Source organism: Canis aureus, chromosome 34 (genome assembly GCF_053574225.1).
Source record: "Canis aureus isolate CA01 chromosome 34, VMU_Caureus_v.1.0, whole genome shotgun sequence".
Taxonomy (NCBI): Eukaryota; Metazoa; Chordata; class Mammalia; order Carnivora; family Canidae; genus Canis; species Canis aureus.
Window position 1 is genome coordinate 16,553,319 of NC_135644.1, and position 27,868 is coordinate 16,581,186.

A 27,868-nucleotide genomic window follows, 5' to 3' on the forward strand; every position below is an offset into this window, starting at 1 on the left:
CTTTTTACAATAATAAACAAATCAGCTGTACAGTAATAGAAGCCAGTTAAATAAATCATTCTCCCATAAAATGGATGGTACTTATCTAGGCTGTTGGAAATCATACTTTTACATGGTAAAATTAGAGATAACATTTTTCACCTACCTAACAAAAATAAACAATACTGACTTCCTTATACATGTTACCAATAATAAAGGGATAAACTGATACAATCCTTTGCCAATTTGATAACATTCAATACTACAAGTGCATTATTAATACCCTTTGACTCAATAACTCACTTTAGAAATTTTATACATATCCCTCACATTTTCAAAGTAAAGTATGTACAAGGTTATTCAAGGCACCAGATTCTGTGGTTAAAAGGCTGTAAATAAGTGTCCATAGAGAAGGGTAGATTACATAAATCCTATTACATCCATACAATGTACAAGGCTATAAAAAGGAATGAGAAAGCAGTTTATGTACTGGTTTAAAGTTAAAAAAAAAAAAAACTTAAAAAGGTACAGATGTGTATGGCCATGCTTTCTTTGTATATTTTTCAAAGAAGTAAAAAAATGTAAGTATATATATTTGCTTGTCTAGTACAAAGGCAGCTGGTGGGAAAGGAAATGTATGGCTAGGGAATATGGGTAAGAAGATTTTTTTGTTTCTTTACTATATAACCAACCTTCTATACCTTTCAGTTTTATACCACATGAACATATTATTATTAAAAGTTACTACAAAAAACAAAATGGAAAAGAAATCTTAACCAAAGACTATTCATGGAGATGAGGATATTCAAAAATAAGTGAAAAAAAAAAAGCAAGTTACTAAGAATTCCCAATTTTACACATAAGAAATGTACATTAAGGGACACCTGGGTGGCTCAGCGGTTGGGCGCCTGCCTTTGGCTCAGGTAGTGATCCCCAGGTCTGGGATCGAGTCCCGCATCTGGCTCCCTACGAGGAGCCTGCTTCTCCCTCTGCCTATGTCTCTGCCTCTCCTCTCAATCTGTGTCTCTCATGAATAAATAAATAAATCTTAAAAAAAAAAATGTACATTAAGAAAAGGAAATGAGGGCAGCCCTGGTGGTGCAGCGGTTTAGCGCTGCCGGCAGCCCGGGGTATGATCCTGAGGACCTGGGATCAAGTCCCATGTCAGGCTCCCTGCGTGGAGCCTGCTTCTCCCTCTGCCTGTGTCTCTGCCTCTCTCTCTGTGTCTCTATGAATAAATAAATAAAATCTTAAAAAAAAAAAGAAAGAAAAGGAAATGAAACCATTATGCCAAAGACTTATATGTACCACTATGTTGAATGCAGCATTATTTTTTTTTTTGCAGCATTATTTACAATAGTCAAGACATATAGACAGCCTACGTGTTCATTAACAGATGAATGGATTAAGAAAATGTGGTATATTTACATATGCAATGAATACTATTCAGCCATAAAAACAAGCGAAATAAACAAGGAAATCTTGCAATCTGCAACAACATGGATGGACCTGAAGGGCATTAAGCTGAGTGAAGTCAGTCAGAAAGAGAAAGACAAATATTGTATGGTCTCACTTATATGTAGAATCTAAAAAAAAAAAAGGTAAATATAGGGGATCCCTGGGTGGCTCAGTAGTTTAGCGCCTGCCTTCGGCCTAAGGTGTGATCCTGGAGTCCTGGGATAGAGTCCCACATCAGGCTTCCTGCATGGAGCCTGCCTCTCCCTCTGCCTGTGTCTCTGCCTCTCTCTCTCTGTGTATGTCTCTTGAATAAATAAATAAAATCTTAAAAAAAAAAAAAAAGGTAAATCTAAAAATATATGCATACACACACACCCTGCCCAAACTCATGGAAAAAGAAATCAGATCTGTAGTTCCCAGAGCTGGGGGTAGAGAGTAGGGGAACTGAGTGAAAACTATCAAAAGATACAAACTTCTAGTGTTAAGTACTGAGGATGTAATGAACGCTATGATGGCTAGAGTTAACTGCTATATGCTATGCTATATCAGAAAGCTGCTAAGAGAATAAATCCTTAAAATTCTCATCAAAAGAAACATTTTCTTCCTTGTATCCATCTCAGATGATGGATGTTAACAAAACTTCTTGTGTTAATCATTTTCTAATATGTGTTAGGTCATATGCTATATATACTTTAAAGTTCTACTGTGCAATATGTCAATTGCAACTCAATGTAACTGAAAGAAAAGATACGATTTACACCAAAATATTGACACGGATTATAAATTATGCAGCATTATTTACAATAGCCAAGACATGGAAACAACCTAAGTGTCCACTGATGGATGAATGAATGAATAAAGAAAATGTGATATGTGAACACACACACATAGGAGTATCATTCGGCCACAAGAAAACAAGGAAATTCTGGTGTGCCTGGTGGCTCAGTCAGTTGGGTGTCACACTCTTGGTTTTGTCTCAGGTTATGGTCTCAGGGTCATGAGATGGTGCCCCAAATTGGGCTCTACTCTCTTTAGATTCTTTTCCTCTCCCCATGCCCTTCCCTCTGCTCACGCACATTCTTCCCCCCACAAATAAAATCTTAAAAAAAAAAAAAAAAAGAGGAGGACATCCTATCACTTGCGACATGTATGGACCTTTGGGACACGATGCTAAGTGAAATAAGTTAGAAAAAGACAAATACCTTATGATCTCACTTATATGTACAATCTTAAAAAAACAAACCCTAATTCATTTTAGGTCTGGGGATGTAATGTAGAGCATGATGACTATTGTTAACAGCACTATACTACATATTTGAAAGTTGTTGAGAGAGATCTTTAAAGTTTTCATCATAATAAATTTTTGGTAACTGTGAGGTGATAGATGACTAACTAGATTAAATGTACTGGCCATCAATGAGATACCACCTCACACCAGTGAGAATGGTGAAAATTAACAAAACAGGAAACAACAAATGTAGGAGAGGATGTTGGTGGGAATGTGAACTGGTATAGCCATTGTAGAAAACTGTGTGGAGGTTCCTCAAACAGTTAAAAATAGAACTGCCCTACGACCCAGCAATTGCACCACTGGGGATTTACCCCAAAGATACAGATGCAGGGAAATGGCAGGACACCTACACCCCAATGTTTATAGCAGCAATGTCCACAATAGCCACACTGTGGAAGGGGTCTCGGTGTCCTTTGACAGAGGAATGGATAAAGAAGGTGTGGTCTATGTATACAATGGGATATTACTCAGCCATGAGAAATATGGACAAATACCACCATTTGCTTCAATGTGAATATAACTGGAGGGTATTATGCTGAGTGAAGTAAGCCAATCGGAGAAAGACAAATATTATATGGTCTCATTCATTTGGGAATATAAAAAATAGTGAAAGGGAATAAAGGGGAAAGGAGAGAAAATGAGTGAAAATATCAGGGAGACAGAACATGAGAGACTTCTAACTCTGAGAAACGAACAAGGGGTAGTGGAAGGGGAGGTGGGCGGGGGGTTGAGGTGACTGGGTGACAGGCACTGAGGGGGGGCACTTGATGGGATGAGCTTTGGGTGTTATGCTATATGTTGGCAAATTGAACTCCAATAAAAAAATATCCAAAAAAAAATGTAGTGGTCATTTTGCAATATATGCAAATATCAAATCATCATGCTGTATCTGAAACTAATATAGTACCAATTATATCCCCCCAAATTGAATAAATAAAAGCCACCCCCAAAGATTTACACCAAAGTATTAACATTGATTATATTTAAGCCATGAATTTAGGGGTAATTTTTATGTATTGGTTTTGAAAATTGTCTTCAACAGACACGTAGAAGAAACACTAATAAAATGAGATGTTTTGCTTATCAAAAGAGTAAAGATCTTTTAAGACTAATTCCCAAAATAGTATGCAGCTCCTCTGGAAATACTATGTGGGAAAAAAGTATTTTTATCTTAAACTGGTTTTCACCCAGTAAAATTCACCCACTAGGAATCTCTTCTAAGAAACTACCCAAAATTGAGAAAGTCTTCATGTATAAAGTTACTATCTTAGTACTCTTTTTAGGAACATATAATCAGAAGCAACCTAGTCAGTATTACAAAAAATGGCTAAATCATGGTCTCTAGTTGAACAAAATATCATAGTTGTTAAAGCAATGCTTATAAACAGTAGTAAGTAATCTAGAAAATGCTTATAATTTGTTTAAAAATAGTGTGCCTGGGTGGCTCAATGGTTGAGTGTCTGCCTTTGGCTCACGTCGTGATCCTGGGGTCTTGGGATTGAGTCCTGTATCAGGCTCCCCAGAGGGAGCCGATTTCTCCCTCTATGTCTCTGCCTCTCTCTCTGTCTCTCAAGAATAAATAAAAGCTCAAAAAATTTTGTTTTAAAAAATGATATAAAATGGTGAAAGTATTATATGTGAAAGTATTATAATCAACTACTCATAAATTTCAAATTTAAAGATTTATAAAAAGAAAAAAATTGAAAGAAAAGTCATTATTGTGTTTCATTGTAAGACCAAGAGTTTTTGCCTCACTGTAGTTCATTCCACTTTTCTTTAATGAATATAATTGGTATGTTAAAGAAAAAACTCATAATAAATATGTATATATAATCTCAGAGTATAATGTACAGGTCTGTCAGTGATTATGATATATATTTAGGTTACACCATATAAGGATACTATTCACAGAAATAGATTAAAATTAGTTTTCCTGACGTAATGAATTAAATGTCTTAAATTCAAGAAAGATGAGAGACAGCAAATCATTATTAAAAGCACTAAAGATTGGGACACTTCGGTGGCTCAGTGGTTGAGCGTCTGCCTTCAGCTCAGGGCGTGATCCCAGGATCTGAGATCGAATCCCACATCAGGCTTCTTGCAGGAAGCCTGCTTCTGCCTCTGCCTATGTCTCTGTCTCTCTCATGAATAAATAAAATCTTAAATAAAATAGAAGCACTGAAGAAACCTCAAGTATGTAAATGTTCTTGTCATAGCTAATAAAGATCAATGATGACAAAAAAGATGGCTCAGCACTATGTGTCTAACATCACTGAAATCAGATTTTACCTGATCAGAAATAGTAGTACATCTTTATAATTATGATTTCCTGGTATTACTCAATAATACCTAAAATCAAACATGAGATAGGGACACCTGGGTGGCTCAGTGGTTGGGTGTCTGCCTTGGGCTCAGGGCGTGATCCTGGAGTCCCAGGATTGAGTCCCACATGGGGCTGGCTCCCTGCATGGAGCCTGCTTCTCTCTCTCTGCCTATGTCCCTGCCTCTCTCTCTCTCTGTCTCTCATGAATAAATAAATAAAATCTTTTTAAAAAGAAAAAAACAAACAGGAGATAAACATCTGATCAGTTTTTCACATTCTCAAGAAAAAGTAAACGGAAAATATTACTGAGGGATATCAAGGATACAATAATTCAGGGAAAAATAATATATATGCAATTTTCAGTAAAATGACTCATGAATTTCCTAATAGTATATAATGAAAGCTTTCAGAATAGTAGCATGCTTTGTTGCAAATCTGTTTAACCTGAATGAGTTGCAACTATTTCCATAAAATCCAGGTATTAATTTTTCTTGAAAAACAAACAAAAATAATGTGCCCCATTCCTGTACAGCAATCAACATGGTCTGCCTCCAACTATAACCTATTAGCTATTACCTTTTATTATCTACTTGACCTCACGAACTCACTTCACTTGCCTACTTCAGGAATTTGAGTAATACTTAACCTCATTTCTTTTTTTATTTATTTATTTATTTATTTATTTTTTAAACCTTATTTCATAATGAATATACTTTTCATTTATTTTAACTTTTAAAAGATTTATTTTTTTAAAGATTTTATTTTTATTTATTTGACACAGAGCACAAGCAAGGGGAGCTGCAGGCAGAGGAAGAGGGATAAGCCCTCTCCCACTGAGCAGGGAGGGAGCCCAATGGAGGCTGATCTCAGCATCCTGGGATCATGACCTGAACTGAAGGCAGCAGCTCAACCCAGGTGTCCCATGAAAATTCTTTTAAATAATAAAGCTAACAAAGTCACTAAAAAAGGTTAGATCATATAAAAATGCATAAAATCCTGATGCTTAGCTATAACTTTTTAAATGTTTATATATATTTTTTCTAAGCAGACAGAATTACAGTGGTTTTCAATGTTTACTAACAGTTTTCATAGTTTCATAATGTAAACAGTATTTTAAAATACAAAATGATGCTAGGATATGTAAACTTCTGCAACAAATATATTTCATAAAAATATCAGAGGTAACAAATTCATTTGTAAAAAGTTTCATTTTATAGTTTCATAACTAAAATAACTGATATTCATCCTAAAGTAACATGAAGGAAGGGAATGGGGGCAGGACAAGGACATAGGCAACTAATTACTAAAATATATGGAAAAGGACACGGTATTTGCAATAAGGCAATAAATAATGCAGTGATTTATGACACTCAAAGAATTACTCAGAAGTTTTACACAGTATGAGAAAGTCAGTAAAGTACTGAGTCTTCAAAAAATAGACATTAAATCTTTTAAACTATTAAGATTAGCAGGTCTCTGCACTTTCTGATTCCTTTGGCTAATTCCTCTGTGTCCTTAAAGACTCAAATAGAATACACTCTCCAGGAACGTCACCCTGACTCTAAATCTTAAATGATTCTCCTTTAATGAATCTTATTTTCATTATCATAAACTTGTCTGTAAACTCCTCAAACTCAGAACCCTTTTATCTTCAACACCAGGCATAGGGCCTGGCCCAAGACAACATTATCAAATGGAAATAATACTAGTTAATCAAGGCATGAGCAAAACTAGATTCTGCTTAAAATTCAGTGCCTTCCCCTTAAATGTACCACGACTCACATGAAGTACTGCTAATTTGTATCTGTAGTCTGTAAATTGTCCCAAAGCCTACCAGTCAGTAACCATCCTGAGTCTATTCCCATAATTGAAAAAGAACCTATTTCCTAGCTCTGCTTAATTGAGTTGTATTTTACTAACAAAATGTTTCTTTTCTTTTTTAATAAACAGAATCCACTACTAGAGGGAGCATCTTTAGGACTAAGAAATAGATGGAAAGTTCTCATCTGCTTAAGTTTAAATAAACAGGTAACAATTTTCATACAAAATTTCCACCTTTAAGTGCAAGCACTTTATATTAAACTAATCAGAACTAGACCAGACTTGAAGATTACTTTCAAAGAAGGCAATCTGAGGGGATCCCTGGATGGCTCAGCGGTTTAGTGCCTGCCTTCCGCCCAGGGCATGATCCTGGAGACCCGAGATCGAGTCTCGCATCGGGCTTCCTGCATGAAGCCTGCTTCTCCCTCTGCCTGCTTCTCCCTCTGCCTGTGTCTCTGCCTCTCTCTGTCTCTCATGAATAAAATCTTTAAAAAAGAAAAAAGAAGGCAATCTGACATTCCCTCGGCTTCTTTACTGACCCTACCCACAATGTAGTTCACAGAGATCAAATGAGAAATGAAAATAGACTGTTTTATAAGCATTCTAATACATTTATGAATATCCTATTGCTAATTAAGTACAAACAAGTTAACATTTTGAGGCATCAGAAAAGGCAACTATGCTCTTCCATACGGTGCCTCCTCACTTAGTGTCTCTGATAATCACAAACCTCTGTGCTGATAGAAACATGATTAACAGTGTCTAGGCACTTCCTAAATTCTTAAATCCTTTAGAAAACATAAAAAGAGAAAAGCTGTAATGTTGCCAAGTTCAGTGTTAAATAGTGTATCATATACCTTCTAAACATACAATCTGGAAGCATAAAACTATGCTTTGTTAGTACCAAACTCAAAAAGCATATACTAACTGGGAAATCCCTGTTAACATTTTAAATCTTATACCTGCAATTATTTAAGTTCTTACAATGATAAACGTACAACACTCTCTCCAGAGATATACCTATATCATATAATAGCAACATGTTAGCCAACGTGGTAATTCCTACATAAATTACAGATTTCTGAAGTTTGAAGGAAACTTAATAATGGTCCAGTCTTCTAATTTTATAGATTTGACAATTGGACTAGAGAGCTGAAGTGACTGGCACAAAGTCATAACTTAAAAAAGCAAGATTTTTCTGGTTAAGTACTTTAACAGCTTCGCTCTAGAAAACAGCTTATTCGCAAATATTCCAGATAATGGCTTATTCAATTTTACTTTCTACATTATGACCATAGTGTAATGATATAAACCTTAAGCTAAAGTTTATATATAATTCATAGTAACTTAATATATATAAAGAGGCTTCATTCATTTTAGAAAATCAATGACTTGGGGCACCTGGGTGGCTCAGTGGTTGAGCGTCTGCCTTTGGCTCAGGTCATGATCCCGGGGTCCTGGGATCGAGTCCCACATCGGGTTCCCCGCAGGGAGCCTGCTTCTCCCTCTGCCTGTGTCTCTGCCTTTCTCTGTGTCTCTCACGAATAAATAAATAAAATCTTAAAAAAAAAGAAAAGAAAAACAATGACTGAAGGAATCACTCATGTTTTAAAAACAACCATTTTAATATTTAAAAATATTGAAGCCTATAGTTATAGGTAAGTATGAGGTAGTAACATTTCAAGAAGAGTTTGGTGATAATCTTAAGACACCTTTTAAAAGTGCAAAGGATTTCCTGTGTGGTACTAAAAGTACAAAGTCCCAGTTACAGAAGTTTTCTCTAAGTATTTACACAATACTGCCTGTAGTAAATTTCAAGATGCAACATTTGCCCCACCGAAATAAAAATACAGAGTTCTTATAGAGACAGTATATGCATTAAACCATGGCAAAACCATAGATCGTTAAATAAAAACTGAAGCTTGGGGCTAATATTAAAGTCCAAAAAAGTGTAGTAAAACAATGTAGCAGAAATCTGCAACAAACTCTTCAAATCACTTCAATTAATTATCTATGGACTCCTAATACATGTGGCAAGTTAAACATCTTAGTATATCAGAATAGCAAAACTAGGTAATACGTTATAGTTCTACTAAAATACCCTATTAGTAAAAGTAAATAAATAAACAAACAAATAACATCAACATCTGTTTCTTAAAAGAGTAACACTGGAAGAATTAATTGCTATTGTTTCATATTGATGACTAGTTCATACTATCATGAATGGCTACGAATTTTCCTTTGCATGCAGAATAGATGTTGCCTGACAGAAAATCTAAATCAGAGGTCACTGATACTGCAAGACCACAATAATAGCAACAAAAATGAAAGGTCTTTAATAGGTTATAAAAAATGTATGTTCTCCAGGTAGCCTGGGTGGCTCAGTGGTTTAGCGCCACCTTTGGCCCAGGGCGTGATCCTGGAGTCCTGGGATCCAGCCTCACATCAGGCTCCCTGCATGGAGCCTGCTTCTCCCTCTGCCTGGGTCTCTGCCCCTCTCTCTCTCTGTCTCTGTGTCTCTCATGAATAAATAAATAAAATATTTCTTTAAAAAAAAGTATGTTTTCTATCTCACAGAAGAACCACTGACTTCTTACTGAAAGCCAATTTTACACAGAATTTTAACAAATTTGATTATTTTTGAAGCCCACACCTTATGATAGCCTGAAAACAAAATATTTTATGATGAAGAAACTGAGGTTCAGAAAGATGGCTGAGCCAGAAACAAATCCAAATTTCTAAACTAGGAAGCTTGCATACTTGTACACTGCTGACTGCAGGGGAAGGCAAGGTTTTTAAGGCAAAAACCTTAAAAAGCAAACACAATATCCTGCCCCCCTCCTCCCTAAAAAGCACAGAATCCTATTACAAGACCCACTGGGATTTTAGGGCACCTATAATCCTGAGTAAAGAAAACCTTAAGCGATGTAAAATGAACTCTAGTGGAGCCAGAAGTAATTTATTATAGAAATAATTATAATTCTGTCTAAAACGGTTAAAACAAAAAGGAGAAATGCTAAAACGAGTACATTTTCAGGTATCTAAAAAAAAAAAAAGACTTGATAAGTAGCCATTCTAGATGACCGTACCTTTTCTGGATTTTACGGCCCTATTTCGAAAATGTTCACACACCTCCTCAGCTATCATCTTTACGAATATTTTACGAATATCCCCTCCCCCCCCACACACACACCCCTTCCATCTGGTTTTAGCTCCTGAAAAGTTAACGGAGCCCCAAACGCCCAGGACATTTAATTGTTCCTGGACGTTATATGTCACCACTACTGCGAAAGCTTGGTCCTGAACGGAAAGTACTGTTGTGGGAACAGATTACACCAATGCACAAAATGGTGCTTTTCATAACATCTCCAAAACGAATGGCAGTTCTGCCTTCCCGCAGACCCCGACTTAGCTCCTTAAAAGACTAAAGAGGAGCCAAATTCGCACGCTTCCCCCAGGGCACACGGAGCCCCGGAGCCCTCGCCCTCCTCCGGAAGAGTAATTATCTTCACCTAAAAGGCCTGCGCTGCTCACGGCTCCTCGGAAACGTGGGGTGAACTTTGAGACAGCGCTGGGACGAAAAGGCAAGGGCCCGGGTTGCAGTTTCGGTTTAAAAGGCCTGTATCACGAAACTGGGTACGACAGCCGCGGTCCGCGAGAGGAAAAGGTCGGAGGAGGAGGAGAAGGAGGAGGAAAGCCTGTGATCCAGGCTCCTCGCCTGCCGCTCTCCAACCCCGCACCCGCCGGGACATCAGGTCACCCCTTCTCCACCAATCCTCCCGCCTACCCCGCGTTAGCCATGAGTCTTACGATTTCGAAGCATCAAAAAGAAAATCACCCTTGCTCCCTAGAGTTCAGGCCGCCGTCGCTGCCGCCATGTTACAGCTTGTGCGGCAAAATGCGTCAGGGAGGGAGGCGTGCGCCCAAGTGCAGAGGGCGGGGGCCGGAGGGGGAGGACCGTCTCCCCGGCCCGGGAGGCTCGGGCAGCGGCCGCAGCTGCAAGGCCAGCGCCACGGCCCCCCCGGGACGGGCTTGTGCGGGCACCGAGCAGCCCGGATACCTCGAGGCGAAGACGGTTGACTCCGCCGGGCCTAACGCGGCGGCTCCGCCCCTCTCCTCGGGCTCTTCCCGCTCTCGTTCCCCGGGACGGCTGCAAAGGTCGCCACCGAAACGACTCGGGCTTCGCGCCGCCCACCTGCTCCGGCAGCCCTCTCTTCCCGGGGTCCGGTCCTTTAAAGCGCTTCAAATCTACCGCCGCCAGAAAAGGCGCTAAAGCCCCCTAACCGCCTCCCTCCCCCGCCACCCAGCCCGGCGTGGAGGGAAAGCGTCGCGCCGGAAGTACGCCAGCGCTCCGCCGCGGCCCGGGGCCCTCCGCTTGCGTCACCCGGGCCTCCCGGGAGGCCGAGGAGCTGGGGCCTCCCAAGTACCGAGCTCTCAGGTAGCTTAACGCTTCTTGTGGGACGTGACTGGGAACGCGTGGAACCGTCGGAATGCCAGATTCTTTGTGGGGCGCTCCGGCTACCACACTTTTATTCGTCCTCTGCCGGAGGATTGGGAAGGAAGCCCTTCCTTTAAGGAGCTTCCAGGTCAGCTTCCGGTTAACGCTATGACACAAGTTTTAAAAAACGGAAACGGGGCGGCCCGGGTGGCTCAGCGGTTAGCGCCGCCTTCGGCCCGGGGCGTGACCCTGGAGACCTGAGATCGAGTCCCGCGTCGGGAGTCGGGACTCCCTCTGCCTGTGTCTCTCATGAATAAATAAATAAAATCTTAAAAAAAATAATAAAAATAAAATAAAACAGAAACGAAGCGCTAGTTGAGAAAAAAGAAAATTACGCGGGACTTTGACGCTCTCTGAAAATTCTCACCGCAGCCCGGTGATTCGGGTTACTGATGCTTGTCTTACAGATAAGGAGATAGAGGCTCAGGGAGGATAACTGCCTTCCCCCTTCCCCCCGAATACATTGTTCCTAAATTACCGAAGCAAATCTGTGACTCCAAACCCAGGGCTCTCTAGGGAAATATTGGACATCTATTGTCATTTATTTATTTTTTTTTAATTTTTATTTATTTATGATAGTCACAGAGAAAGAGAGAGAGAGGCGGAGACATAGGCAGAGGGAGAAGCAGGCTCCATGCACCAGGAGCCCGATACGGGATTCGATCCCGGGTCTCCAGGACCGCGCCCTGGGCCAAAGGCAGGCGCTAAACCGTTGCGCCACCCAGGGATCCCATCTATTGTCATTTAATTGTTTTAAGAGGCCAACGTCCCCAGGTGAGATTAAAAATAAATGCCTGTGCTGTTTGGAGGGAGGACTGGCAACAATCCTTGCGGGGACGTAGGGGGAGTGCGTTTTAAAGGAACTAGCTAAGGGGGGCTTTGATTTTGTTGTTGTATAGCAAGATCGGTAAGTTATGATCATTTAAATTTTTCACTCATTGAGGTTAGGTAGATTAATTATCGACAACAGTCGGGCATGTGGCACATGTAAGACTCTCAACCAACTTTAATAGCTGTAACACTGAAAGGACAATCTCTGTCCGCGTCTCCATCCTCCCTTGTGGCATTGCCTTTATTACAGGAGAGCAGGGGCACACCAATTCAAATGCTAATTTCACCCAGAAACCTCCTAAAAGGCACACCCGTAAATAAACGTTTAATCTAGGTAGCCCTTGGCCCAGTCAAGTCGACACAAAATTACCCATAACAATGGGCATTGCACAACCTATCTGTTCTACTTTAGATGGATATTTGTTTTCTTTTTGAGTTTTAGCTCTTATGGAATAAAGCTTCAATGAATATTCTTGTATCTGGTGTATTGGAGCACGTAAATTTCACATACATGTTGGGAATATACCTGGGAATGGAATTGCTAGATCTTAGGGCATGGGTGGGATCAGTTTTAGTAGATCCTGCCAAAGAGTTTCCTGAAGTCGTTGTACAATATTCTTACTGTATATGCCTTGTTAATTCCACTATAGGTGAGAGCTCTCGTTTGCAAATAAAAGAAAGCTAGTTTGAGCTAGTTCAAGTAAAGTTGGGAATGTATTGCTTCACGGAACAAAACTGTTGCACAGTGTGGTGGCTTTAAAATGTCTATAAAGGGCAGCCCGGGTGGCTCAGCAGTTTAGCGCTGCCTTCAGCCCAGGTCCTGATCCTGGAGACCCAGGATCGAGTCTCACATAGGGCTCCCTGCACGGAACCTGCTTCTTCCTCTGCCTGTGTCTCTGCCTCTCTCTCTCTCTCTCTCTCTGTCTGTCATGAATAAGTAAATAAAATCTTAAAAATAAGATAAAATGTCTATAAATTCTCTACTGTGACTTTCTTTTAATAGTAAAAGGCAGTAAAAATAGTAAAAGGCAGAATGACAGTGTGATTCTGAAGAGGCATTTTGATTTCTTCCTTGCTGTGTCTCTTGGATCACTCACTCAAGGGGAAATCAACTGCCATGTCAAGAAGATGCTCAAGCAGACTATGGAGAGGCCCATGTGACAAGAAACAGGCTTCTTGGCAAAAGTCAGAGAGGAACTGAGTCCTCCTGCCAACAGCCATGTGAGTGAGCCGTTTGGAAGCAATCCTCTAACCTTAGTCAAGGCTTCAGATGACTATAGTCCTTGTTGATATCTGACTTCAATCATGAGAAACTGTGAGCGGAAACTGCTCAGCTAAGCTACTTCTGAAATTCTGGCCCACAGAAACTGCGGGATGATAAATGTTGTTTTAAGTTGCTGAGGCTTGGGAAGATTTATTACAATAGCAGTGGATAAGTAACACAGAAGAGAATAGATAGAATATCATAGAACTTGTCTCTCATCTAATTTGACCTATTTGTATTTTGGCTTCGTTCTCTAGACTGAAGAGGTTACCTGACATCTTAATAAATCTAAGTCCCTGGCAGCTCCAATTATAAAGTTCCAGAAAAGTCTTTGATTAGCCTTGTAGTGAAAGCCCCAAAATTTGTGCTCCCACTTACATAGTGAAGGGTGTTGCGGGGAAGTATCTGACATGCCTACATTTTCTTAGCTGTCCCCTTGGCATCCAAGTGAGGATATGTGAATATTTCTTATCAGTAGAAAATAAGTGAAAATTATGTATATTGCATCCAGGCCAAGATGTTACAAAGCGCTATGTCTTCTCTGTGTCCATTCTTCTTATTTTGTTAGCTGGATCCAGAGAGATTTAAGACCCTGGGGGATTATAAAAGAAGGGTGGGATCCCTGGGTGGCGCAGCAGTTTGGCGCCTGCCTTTGGCCCAGGATGCGATCCTGGAGACCCGGGATCGAATCCCACGTCGGGCTCCTGATGCATGGATCCTGCTTCTCCCTCTGCCTGTGTCTCTGCCTCTCTCTCTCTCTCTCTCTCTCTCTGTGTGTGCCTATCATAAATAAATAAAAAATTAAAAAAAAAAGAAGGGTAGTTTCCTGAATCTCCATATAGATAAAGGTCTTCCACTGACCAGAGATATCCACATTTTGATGTGAAGTGAAATCAAATTATGTTGGTTAAACCACTGACATTTTGGCTTTATTTATCATAGCAGATAGTATTACCCATCTAACAGGCTATGAGCCTGAAGTAATAGATTTGGCCTAGCTTAGGTCATTTCAGTTTTTATAGTGTGAAGCATGGAGTCTGATACCAAAACAAGGGAAGCTGGTGGGCTGAACTACTATTAACATTATTATTTATTTTTTTAAAGATTTATGTATTTATTTTAGGAAGAAATAGAAGGGGGGAGGCAACAGAGAGAGAGGAAGAGAGAGAATCCTGTGCAGACCCTACTTGGGGCTTGACCTCAGGATCCCAAGATCATGTCCTGAGCCAAAACCAAAAGTCTGTTGCTCAGCTGACTGAGCCACTCAGAGCCCCAATTTATTTTTTTAAAGATTTTATTTTTAAATGTCTCGATGCCCAACATGGGGCTTGTACTCACAAAGCTGAGATCATGAACCACAGTCTCTACTAATTGAGCCTGCCCCAACATTTTTAAAAGAATAAAAAATTTTGTTTCTACTCACAGAAAAACAGCAAATTGCTTGTTCTTAAAGTTTTTTTTTTTTAAAGATTGTATTTATTTATTCATGAGAGACGTAGAGAGAGAGGCAGAGACATAGACAGAGGGAGAAGCAGGCTCCATGCAGGGAGCCAGATGTGGGACTCGATCCCGGGTTTCCAGGATCACGCCCTGAGCTGAAGGCAGATGCTCAACCGCTGAGCCACCCAGGCATCCCTGTTGTTTGTTCTTATTTTTTTCTATATAACCAATAATATAAAAAGTGTTAACCTTTTTAAAGACTCATGCTTGTTGTCACATATCTTTTACAGTAATATAAACTATTATAAAAATTTGAAGATTCTATAAAAGTTTAAAAATAATTGCCCCCTAATCTTTTCCAATTTTTTCCCCTTCAGGTTTCCAATAATATTCTTTTCTATTCCTGTACTAATATTAAAAACTTTCTCTCCCTTCCTTCAACAAAATAAGATCCCATCACACATATTATTCTTAAATTTCTTTTGTTTGCATGAAAAATATTATGAGCATTTTTTGCTATTTATATACCATTCCATAGTATAGATATGCTATAATTTATTCAGCCATTCTCTTGGACATTTCAGTTGTTTCAAGTTTTGGTTAATACAAACAATACTGTAATAAACATACTTTTACATATATCCTTATATATTGATGCCTATAAATCCGCAAGATAGCCAGAAGAGAGATTAATGCATTTCAGAATATGTACACTTTTCAATGTGACATATGGTACCAGATTAGTATTGAGCGGTTGAAGCACTTTAAGATTGTATAAAAGTGATTCTTATCCTTCATGAAGGTTGTTTTCAATCTTTTTAGTTTTTGCTAATTTAATGGGTGAAAAGAATGGTTCCATCTTATTTTGTAATTTCCTGGTTACCAGTAAGGTTGCCTTTTTTTTTTTAATTGAATACCTTTTTAAAAATTGTAGTTAAATACATAATCTTACCTATTTTAAGTGTATTGTTCAGTAGCATTAAGCATATTTACATTGTGCAACAAATCTTAAGAACTTTTTGTCTTGCAAAACTGTAGCTTTATACCCACTGAACAACTCCCCATTGTCCTTTCCCCTGAACCCCTAGCAACCACTATTCTAATTTCTGTTTCTATGAATTTGACTACTCTAGGTGGATGGAATCATACAACATTTATTCTTTTGTGTCTGACTTATTTCATTTAGCATAGTGTCATCGAGGTTCACCTATGTTGTAGCATGTGTCAGAATTTCCTTTCTTTTTAAGCCTGAAAAAAATTGTATTATATGTATATATGACATTTTATTTATCCATTTATCTGTCAGTGGACAATTGGGTTGCTTCCACATTTTGGCTATTGTAAATAATGCTGCTATGAACATTGCTGTACAAATATTTGTTCAAGTTCCTGCTTTTAATTCTTTTGAGTATCCAGAAATAGAATTGTTAGATTACATGATAATTCTGTTTAATTTTTTTGAAGAACCACTATACTGTTTTTCCCACAGCAGCTGCACCATTTTACATTCCCACCAGTAATACACAAGGGTTCTAGTTTCTCCATATCCTTGCCAACACTTGGTAGTTTCTGATTTTTTGGAAATAGCCACCTATTGGGTATGAGGTGGTCTCTCATTGTACTTTAATTTGCATTTCCCTAATGATTAGTTATTTTGAACATTTTTTCATGTGCCGGTAACCATGGAGAGTCTGTTCACGCCCTTTGCGCATTGAAAAATTTTGTCACTGATTTGTAGAGTTCTTCATATATTCTGGATATTAATTTCTTATCAGATTTATAATTTACAAATATCTTCTCCCATTCTGTGGGTTGCCTTTTCAGTTGAGAGTGTTCTTTGATGCATGAAAGTTTTAAATTTGATGAAGTCCAAGTTACTTTGTTTTTTCTCTTCTTGCCTATGCAGTTGGTGTTATATACAACAAATACATTGTTTACTGGCAGAATTACTCCAGGAGAAAAAACATTCAAGTAGATTTGTGAGGAGAAAAAAGAACAGTCTCTTGATATTGGAAAAACTGGCTTGGTGTTCATTGGTTTTGTGTGTGTGTGTGTGTGTTCATTGTTAAGACTCAATACTATTTCAGACTTATCTGACAATGTTTAAAGCATATTGTCCTCCTGTTCTCACAGGGGATCCCTGGGTGGCTCAGCGGTTCAGTGCCTGCCTTTGGCCCAGGGCGTGATCCTGGAGTCCCAGGATTGAGTCCCATGTAGGGCTTCCAGCATGGAGCCTGCTTCTCCCTCTGCCTGTGTCTCTGCCTCTCTCTCTCTCTCTCTCTGTCTCTCATGAATATATAAATAAAATCTTAAAAAAAAAATCTCACAGAACATTGACTCAGACAAGATCACCATGCCACACAAAATACCAAAGATTCCCCTCTCATTAAATGAGTGAATGCTACTTCTTTACTAATTTCAGCTTTATCCCTGTGTTAATCTGCTTTCCTTATAATTAAGATGTATTAGATGCCCAATCCTAGGATTGCCCTGCTTCCTAGCACCCCAAAATAGAGCAAACCCTTTCTTCCTTAGACGCTCCCCAAAATTACCCAACCAAAGCCCACATCCTCTAATAGGTTCTTTCTAATACTCTTTTATTGACCAGCTAAAGGATTCCTTGCACTGTGCATTTTCCCTAGCTGTAACAAGTAATAGTAATAAACCTCAACTGCAGGCTTCTTGTGATTTTTGGCTGAAGGGCATTGACATTTGCTAGGAGGAAATTAAGAGCCACACTTTGTTAACTACTTGTTAGGTCTTGTAAAAGATACTTCTTCAGGACTTAAATCACTAGCCAACACAATTTTATGGCTATGGACTTAAGTTATTACCTTAATTTTGTTCTCAGATATGATTTATATATAAATATATATATCTTATAAATGCCCTAGACTGCAAGTAAAGAAAAAAGATGCAAACAGTGACTAAACAAAAAGGATTTCCTTTTCTTACATAAGCAAGATTCCAGAGGAAGGCAGGCCTCTGGTATGTGTTTCTTAGGTCAGTCTCCTTACATTACACAAACTGGTAAGAAGGAGATAAACAGGCACAACAGTGAAGAAACTGTCCTGACACTATCACTTAGGTCCTACTGTTGCTGGAGCTGGTCTGGCACTCATAGCCCAGCATTGGTATTCTGTTGAACAATTAATTGCACAGAACACAAACATGAGACAAGGCCAAGACAAGACCATTGCATAATCATACAGAATTGAGACCAAAACAAGAACATTGTTCAAATCACAAAAAAATGATCAAACAGGTACCTATTCTGGCTATTATGAGTGATCGCTTCCTCTTTATTAAACACAGCTTTAACCTCACTTTATTTCTCCTGCACTATATATAAAGTTTATTAAGATACTCAATAGTGGAATTTTCAAGAGAAAGCCCCTTAAACCTCCCCCAAATCACTTAACACAGGACTGAATACCGTAATAAGTTCTTTCTAACACTTTCTTAATTTGACATTCCTTAGAGTGTGTTCTTCATTACAATTGGTCAGTAATCCCAATTTTAACTATAGGTCTTTGACTGAAGAATAGTGACACAGTGCCTAGTTTCATCCCTATGCTTTTTCTGATGTTTTTTCTGAAACTATTCTGTGCATTAAGGCCAACCTCAGTCTTCAAGGTAATCAGTTGACATGGTTCCAAACAATCTAAATCAATGCTACCCAAATTGTGCTCTCCCATTAGTGATTAACTATAGTGTTGGGGGTGAAGTAGGGGAAGTGACTGCTGTTGGTTAGCTGATTTCTTTTTGGACTTATAAAAATATTCTAGGGGCACCTGGGTGGCTCAGTGGTTGAGTGTCTACCTTTGGCTCAGGGCATGATCCTGGGGTTCTGGGATTGAGTCCCACATCAGGCTCCTTGCATGCAGCCTGCTTTTCCCTCTGCCTATGTCTCTGTATTCTCTCATGAATAAATAAATGAATCTTTTAAAAAGTTCTAAAATGAATTGTGGTGATGCTCCAGAACTCTAAACTAGGAAAAGCATTGAATTGTACAATGTGAATGGGTAAATGATGCTGTGTGTAAATTATTTCTCAATAAATAAAGCTGTTTAAAAAAAAAAAAAGTATGGTTCCAAAGACTGGCCTCACCATGACACAAGGGCAGAAACTGAGAGTAAGACTTTACTTTTATAGCCAGTTGATGGTCATTTCATATATGCTGAATAGTACAAGAAACAAAAATCCACAGGTGTTTTTTCCATGTTTACCTTTTCAAATTTCATTTTCTAGGTGTCCATGTTTTATTACATACTATCAAAAAATCAGTTTTCCATGGACTGGGAGAAAAGCCCAAGATGATTGGGAAACAATGACCTAAAGGACTTAGAACTGCAGCAGTTTAAAAGGGGTCGGCCCGAAGTCTCTCAAAGTGGAACTACAATGCCCAGAATGCCCCGCGAATGCGTAAGCGACGTCCATTCCGTTGGCCTCGCCGCTACGTCCTCTGGGGCGTGTAGTACGTGCCTTAAGCTGAGCACGCTGTGCAGTCCAGGCATTTTTTTTTTTTTTTTTTTTTTAAACCTGCTTTGGGGACTGGATCTTCATCGGAGAGGTGATGTCTCTGGAGGAAAGGCTGCAAGCTATGAGCTGGGGGGGGGGGATGGGGGGTTCTGTCCCTTGTTGGGGACCAGAAAGAGCCATCTTAACCAGCCTTCCCCGGCATCCTCCAGAAGAGCTGGAGGTCGTTGAGGGGAGAGTGTCACCTGCAAGCCAGGGCCGAGGAGGGGCGGCAGGTCGTCTTCCGCCCAGCACGTTTCCGGCCCCGAGGTGCAGGGTTTGGCCGAGAACGGAGGCCGCCTCCCGGGTATTGGATTTTCCCGGGTGCTCGGGGGCGGGCCGGGCTGAGCCCGCGGTGAGCGGGACGAGGGCGGCCGCTTTGGTTCGTCCAGGGCGGCTGTGCGCCCAGCGTGGGGGATGCTCGTGGTTCACATCCGGTGCCACCGTGCACCCAGCACTCAGCCCCAAGGGCCCTCCTTTGGTCAAGTGACTTTCCAAAGGCCGTTTGTCTGGGACCTAGCTGGAGACCTAACACCTTGGTCTCCCAGCCCGTGAGCGGCTCCTGTTTTCTATCGTAGACAGAGGAACCTTGATACCCTCGCTGCAGACAGGGTTTGTGTGTGTGAGACCCAGGTCGGCCGGGGTCAGGACGCCGTCTGCACTGTGCTGATTGCCACAAAGTACCAATACTGTCTCGTTTTGCTTTTCTTTCCTTGTAAACAGCTCAGCATAACCATAGAGCCTGAGGCAATCTTTTAGTGTTGGTTTTGCTGATGTAAGGAGGTGTTCAAGTTGAAAGAATAGAAATAACTGAGTGCTTGTCTCAGTTCACAAGTACTAAGGTAGTTTTTTTTAGACCTTTTTTTTTAATAAAGATTTTATTTATTTATTCATGAGAGACACACAGAGAGAGAGAGAGAGGCAGAGACACAGGCAGAGGGAGAAGCAGGCTCCACGCAGGGAGCCCGACGTGGGACTCGATCCTGGGTCTCCAGGATCACGCCCTGGGCTGAAGGCGGCGCTAAACTGCTGAGCCATCCGAGCCACCCGGGCTGCCCTTTTTTAGTCCTTTTTGAAAATAGCTTTTCTTATCTGTAAAATGCAAATGGCAATATCTGCCTGATAGGTTAGTTGAGAGAATTTAATGAGATGATCTATTTTAAAAGTCCTTTGTGAAATGTCGCAGAAATGTTAGGTATTGTGATTTTAGTCGCAGCTTTTCTGTTGTTTCTCAATTAGAAATATAAACATTTATAATATGTGTTTTTTTTTAAGATTATTTATTTATTTATTCATGAGAGACACACACAGAGAGAGAGAGAGAGAGGCAGAGAGACACAGGCAGAGGGAGAAGCAGGCTCCGTGCCGGGAGCCCGACGTGGGACTCGACCCCGGGTCTCCAGGGTCACGCCCTGGGCCGAAGGCAGCGCTAAACCGCTGGGCCACCCGGGCTGCCCTATAATATAGTTTTAAAATAAAGTCTCCTTTTTCATAATTATCTTTGGTTCTTAAATTGCTTCACCATGTCTTGATACATTTCTTGATTTCTTTATATTTCCTGATTGGTGCTTTAATCGTCTTGCTTATTGGTTTAAACTGACCAAAGGTCAGTAGTGACCAAATCATTTGAATTCTTTTAGAGTACCGGAAGAAACAAGAAATTATCTCGAAAGTAGATATATTAGAAACTACCTTTCTGAAAACAATTTTTTTAAAAAATATTTTATTTATTTGAGAGAGAGCATGCACACAAATGGAAGGAGGAGCAGAGGGGGAGAGAGGGAGAGGGAAAAGAATCTCCAGCAGACTGGGTGAGCCCCATGCTGGACTGGATCCCACCATCCTGAGGAAAAAAAAAGAAACTATGGCTCTGAATTATGACTGTTTCTTGTAAAAATGTTAAGATGATATATTTATTTATTGCAAACAGTTTGACTCTTTTGTTTAAAATGATGGTTCTGAGTTTAGGATTTTTTTTTTCCCTTCTGCTTTTATGGTCGAATTTGAATATATGTATTTGTATATGTGTAAAATTTAACAAACATTTTTTATTTTATTTTATTTATTTTTACATTTTTATTTTTTTAAAAGATTTTATTTATTTATTCATGAAAGACACACACACAGAGAGGCAGAGACATAGGCAGAGGGAGAAGCAGGCTCCATGTAGGGAGCTCAATGTGGGACTCGATCCCGGAACTCCAGGATCACGCTCTGAGCCAAAGGCAGAAGATGTTCAACCACTGAGCCACCCAGGTGTCCCTAAAAAATTTTTTTAATGGAGTGCAGAAAGAAGTCCCTTTTCCTGGACACTTAGTTTTGGACCAAGTTCTGCTGTTTGCTTCAGACTAAGAACAAGGTCTGAAGTTAATGCAGAAAAAAACTTGTTACTTTAATCTGAAACAAAATTTTTTTTTAAGATTTTATTTATCTATTCACGAGAGACACAGAGACAGAGGCAAAGACACAGGCAGAGGGAGAAGCAGACTCCATGCAGGGAGCCTGATGTGGGACTCGATCCTGGGACCTTGGGATCACGCTCTGGGCTGAAGGCAGGCACCAAACCACTGAGCCATCCAGGCTGCCCTAATTTGAATTTTGAATCTGATTTGGTATTAATAATATTAGCATAACCATGTTAAACCAATCTTTTTACAGAAGCTGCATGTTGGAATGGGATTTGGAGTTACCATAATGGAAGCAAAATACGTGAAGGAAAAAGTTACCTGTTTTCCAGCATATTGCATCTGACTACTAGTTGCAAATGGTTTTCTTTAGCTAAGAAAATTTGTGATGTGAATGAAAAATTACCTTTCTTTTAGACTCATTACTTGTAAATATGCTTCGCCTAAGAGCCATTTATCCATGCTCCTGGAGAGTGTTTCAATTTCGAACCTGCAGTTGTAAACCACTAATTAGCCAGATGATTAAGTGTACAGATGAAGAGCAAGTATTTGATCTTATTAAGAAAAACAAAGCCACATTTTCAGAAAAGCAAGTGGAATGTGCATTTAATATACTTTGGCAGTTTCAACAGCAAAGGACCAGCTTTTTAAAAAATGTTGACTGTATCAGAGACTATCCCCACTTTCTTACTCTTCATAATTTAGCTACAAGTCAAATAGAATTCATGGATGATGATACCCTGGTGAATGTGTTGTACTTCATACAGCAGTAAGTAATATACTTTTAGATTTTATAGACATCATTGTAGTTTATTTTTATATTTTAATTTTCTAAAAATCTCTTTAAAATGGAAAACTCTTTTTCTGTAAACAGTATTCCTGATCATTTAATACTTTTAAGATGGTTAGAGGATAGTCTTTATGGTAACAATGTATATGTATATCAAATGTCCTGTTGTGTAACCTGAATATATACAATTATATACAATTTTGTTTAATCATAATTCAGTAGAGCTGGGAAAACATTAAAAAAGCAAAGATATTTTTCATGGTTTGCAAGGGAATCCAGCCTTCAGAAAAACTGGATTGTCTAAAGAAAGTATTTAGCAGACATATAAGAGAAAAGTAACACACAGAAGTTGTAATCTATTTCTTAGTCTCATTCATGGAAAAATAGCAGTTTTCTCACATGATTATCCAACTCCTATATCGGTATAGATTTACTTCCTCAGTGTTCATGTTAACTTGGAAAATGATGAATAAGACAAAATTAAACAAGTCTTTTTTGCAGGACTCTTCACAGCCCTTATATGTTAATGTATATAATGGATAGCTAAGCAAGCAGTTTCCAAATTTATTTAACCACAAAACATTGGGTTAAACACCTCACAAGACTCATGTCTGTTTAGGCAGATGGAGAAATGCTATTTGGTGAGGATTTGTCTAAAAACTATATTTCTATGTTTCCCTCCTAAGTAATATTTTAATACTGAAAGGATTTTAAGAGTAAAATATAATTTTGTTTTCAAGTTTTAAAAGCAGCATGTAGTTCAATTTTGCTTCATGACTCAACCTGAAAGTCTTTGATTTTTAGGAGACAACTAGAGTCTTAACATTATAAAGATACTAAGATTGGTTAAAAGAGATTTTTATACCTACAAAATATAGTCTATGTGGTTTAGTTATATAGAAAGTATTCATTGTTAATGAAGATATACTAGAAGTGGGACTCTTATATGCTCTGGTGGTACAGAATGTATCAAAAACTATAAAAATACCCTTGGATCTAAAAAAGGTTGCTTCTAAGATTTATCCAAAGAAAATAATCTGAGATACATATAAAGGTTATTGTACATTGATATTCAGCCCAACGTTATTTATAATGCTGAAAAACTAAAATTCTAAAAGTAGGTGAGTGTTTAAGTGATATTATATTCACATAATGGAATAATATACAATGTTTAAAAATTGTTGTGAACAATGTATAGTGTCATGGGCAAATGTCCAAAATATAATGTTAACTTACTGAAAAGGGTAGGATATAAGCATGTAAAAGAAATATGTGTATTTCATATGTGTGTAGAAAAGATAACTCGAATGATATGCTCCAAATTAATGATGGTGGCAATTTATGAGTACAGACCTGTAAATCATTTTTAGTATCCTATTTAAGTTTTTCTGTATTTTACAAACTCTCTCCTATAAAAATATTTTTGTAATCAGAGCAAAGTAACCTACGTTATGTGTACTTTTAGCATAACATGTATCATTGAACATTTTCATTGTTCAGTGGAAGGCATTGAACAGATAAAAGAATGAGAGAGACATGGAATAAAATGTTGATGTTTTTATATTGTATCAAGAAAACAAAATACTGAAATGGGAATAGACCAGAGATAAGGTCTGTGTAAGAGTACAATAATTTGAGGTTCACTTTTGCAATATAACTCTTACTTGCATAATTGTTTTTAGTAATTTAAAAGCATTCATGTATGACAGATTATTTTCTCTTGGTTTTCTTGAGGTGTGCTCCTGAGGCCCATGACCTTCTGGTTGAAGCACTAGTTATAGAATCATGGAGAAGACTAGAAAGGCAAGTACTCTGGGTTCATCATTTAAGAGCACAGTTATCTTATTCAAAGTTAGCTCAGTGAAATCTTGTAGAGAAAGAATGGGGAGCTGCTGCCTACCTAATTAAGCTTCACTGAAAAAAAATGTAAACTCATTTGGGTTGAGGGTTTTTTGATTGTGTAAAGGAAAATAATGAGGAATTTATATTTTCCCTAAGAGAGAAAGAAAACTCTAATATTTGCTCTTTAAATTAACAGTGGGAACAGTGTGCTTTTCCACATATATAATTAATTAAAATATAACTAAGGTGCAGTAACAGCTATTTGGCTTTTTGTTTTTTTTTTTGAAAACATTTTATTTATTCATGAGAGACACAGAGAGAGAGAGAGAGGCAGAGACATAGGCAGAGGGAGAAGAAGCAGGCTCCTCACAGGGAGCCTGATGTGGGACTCCATCCCTGGACCTGGTATCACGCCCTGACCCAAAGGCAGATGCTCAACAACTGAGCCACCCAGGCATCCCTATTTGGCTCTTTGAATCTTCTTTTCTGGAGGATTGTACTTCAGAAAGAAAAGATTCAAGGTGCTTGGCTGACTCAATTGGTGGAGCATGAGATTCTTGATCTTGGAGTTACGAGTTTGAGCCTATATTGGGGGTAAAGTTCACTTAATAAATTAAAAAAAGAAAGAAAAAGATTCTCTGAATGATAGGGGAGAAAAGAAGACACCAGTTTATTAGAAAGGAAAACTTTTTAACATTGTTTAGCAGCATTTGTAAGTAGTTGTTCATCACTTTTTTATGGAGAGGCAATGAATATAATCATATGTGACTTAGAAGTTTTCAGGTATGCTGCTGTGAACAGGATTAATTCACATCTCTTTCCTGTACACAACTATATTTGCAGTATGTTGGCATAGTCAGTAATCATCTAAAAAATGTAAAATTTGTTCAGCATGTTCTTATAAGAAGTCTATTCTATACAAAACTATATTATTCATACTATATAAGAATATGAGAAACTCCACTTATAAAAAAGGGGAGATAGCAACAGACCTTATTTTGGAAAATCTTTAGCTATTTCTGAAAATTTCGAACTTTTTAACATAGATCCCTATGTTAAAAAGGCTGTCCCAGCATAGCCTACATCCATTATTAATGGGGTAAAACAAATGTTAGTGAAGAAAGGGAAAATCAAAGTGGGAAAAAGAAAGGAACATTTGAAAACCACAGAACAGAAAGGCGGTTCAAGATGGAAACATAGGAAGACCCTACTCATTCTACCAAAGACACACCAAATATACAGCTACCTATAAAACAACTGTCTCTGAAAAAAGACCCGAGGACTAGCTGAAAAACAACTCCACAAGATATCATGGCAAGGCCACCTGGAGATAGGTGGGAGAGGCAGAGACATGCTCTTGAGGTCCGCACTCCTGACTCAGTGACCCACAAAGGGAGGGATCTAACAAATATAAAGCCTATCCCTGAGGAGTGAGGAGGTTGAGCCCCACATCAAGAACCCCAGCTCTTGGGACCTGTACCAGAGAAATGAGCTCATAAATGTGTGGCTTTGGAAACTACTGGAGATGGGATGGCTGGGTGGCTCAGAAGTTGAGTGTCTGCCTTTGGCTCAGGGCGTGATCCTGGAGTCCCAGGATCGAGTCTACCTTGGGCTCCCTGCATGGAGCCTGCTTCTCCCTCTGCCTGTGTCTCTGCCTCTCTTTCTCTGTGTGTCTCTCATGAATAAATAAATAAAATCTTTAAAACAAATAAACAAACAAAACTACTGGGGCTTGCATCAAGGAGACCCAAGTGTTGTAGGAACCTGGGACTCTGCTCTTAAAATGTTCACATGCAGGCTTACTTGTCTTGGAACCCAGCACAAAAGTAGCAGTTTGGAAGTGCCTAAGCCATATGTGAAGGGGATTTACAGGGTAAGCTTAAAGTGCCTGCCAGAGGGACAGGGTCCATTGGAACTCTTGTTGCCAGAGGCACTGGTGGGCACCATTTTTGTACTCTTCTACCTTGCTCATACCAACACTGGCAGGTACCATTTTAGTGGTCTCCTACCTTGTAAAAGTTGTTTACCCTGCTTTTGTGTACTTCTGTGGCTCTGCCCCACCAAACCATTGGGCCAGCTTGCCCTTACCCAGTATCCCCCACAGCCCCACACTGCTAAAGCTGGTAGGCAGCTTTGCCTCGGCCTGGTACTCCTCCTTGGCCCTGCCAAATCTGGCATATATGGCAGTCCACAGAGGGAACGCCCTTTGAACACCTGCCTCTGGTGTCCAGGGAGTTTTGTGTTTCTGAGACCCATGGGACTGGACCAATCAGAGACTTCTTGACAGGCAGATATGCCCAAAGCACCACACAGATAGCAGACTGAAGTACCCTGGTCTTCCTGTGATTCCTTCAAGATTGAAAAGATAGCTATGTTGCCTAATGTATAAGAACAGACATTGAAAGTCAAAGAAAAGTGAGAAAACAATGGGCTATATTTTAAATGAGAGAAGATAAAACCCCTGAAAAAACCATAATGAAACAGAGATCTCAGGAGAAGAATGGATGGACATAAAACTTCAACAAAGAGATGGAAAACATAAGAAAGTACAAACAGAAGACTTGGAACTGAAGAATATAATAACTGAACTGAAAGACACACTGCAGAGGTTCAGCAGCAGACTAGGTGAACCAGAAGAACTAGTGACTGGAACCAGGGTAAAGTGGAACTCACTCAAACAGTGCAGCAAGAAAAAAAAAAAAAAAAAAAAAGTAAAGATACTGTATGAGGGCTATGGGACTACATTAAGTGGAACAGTGTTCTCCTAATAGATGTTCCAGAAGGAGAAGAGAGAGAAAAAGGAACAGAACACTTATTTGAAGAAATAATATCTAAAAATTGCACTAATCTGGGGAAGGAAACAGATATTTAGATCTAGGAATCCCAGAGAGTTCCAAATAAGATGAACCCAGAAATTTATATCAAGACACATTATAATTAAAACATCAAAAGTTAAAAAGAGAGTCTTAAAAGCAGCAAGAGAAAAACAACTTTTTATGTACAAGGTAACCCCCTAAGACTCTTCCCAGATTTTTCAATGTAAACTTTGCAGGCCAGAAGGGAGTGGCATGATATATTCAAAGTGCCAAAAGCAAAACACTTCCAACCAAGAATACCCTACCTGAGAAGATTATCGTTCAGAATTGAAGGAGAGGAAGTTTTCTAGACAAGCAAAAACTGAACAGGTTTACCACTACTAGAGTTAAAAGATACATGAAAGGTACTTCTTTACGCTGAAAAGAAAGGCCAATTGGTAACAAGAAAACATATAAAGTAAAAATCTCTCTGCTAAAGGTAAATATAAAGAGTAGTGGACTGTGAAGGTTAGAAGGCAAAAGTAGTAAAATTAAGTATAATGATAACAGTTAAGGGATATACTAAATAAAAAGATAAGAAATGTGACATCAA

At 39.0% G+C, this 27,868-nt stretch overlaps 2 protein-coding genes across 18 annotated transcripts in view; one reads left to right on the plus strand and one right to left on the minus strand.

Moving 5' to 3' along the window:
- PPIG (peptidylprolyl isomerase G) overlaps positions 1 to 11,424 on the minus strand; it is a 64,095-nt gene extending 52,671 nt beyond the window's left edge. For 3 of the 9 annotated variants that reach the window (XM_077883106.1, XM_077883105.1, XM_077883104.1), the window contains exon 1: positions 10,933 to 11,197. The gene's annotated coding sequence lies outside the window, so the exon portion shown is untranslated. The other 6 variants (XM_077883108.1, XM_077883111.1, XM_077883112.1 and 3 more) reach the window with 6 other exon arrangements.
- The window catches only part of FASTKD1 (FAST kinase domains 1), a 54,697-nt gene continuing 38,009 nt past the window's right edge, over positions 11,181 to 27,868 (plus strand). For 6 of the 9 annotated variants that reach the window (XR_013371530.1, XR_013371531.1, XM_077883097.1 and 3 more), the window contains exons 1-3: positions 19,340 to 19,478; positions 22,082 to 22,597; positions 24,353 to 24,421. Coding sequence is in view for 7 of the 9 variants with exons in the window: in XM_077883097.1 (XP_077739223.1) it covers positions 22,263 to 22,597; positions 24,353 to 24,421 (404 nt within the window). In the remaining 2 variants the exon portion in view is untranslated. The other 3 variants (XM_077883099.1, XM_077883100.1, XM_077883098.1) reach the window with 3 other exon arrangements.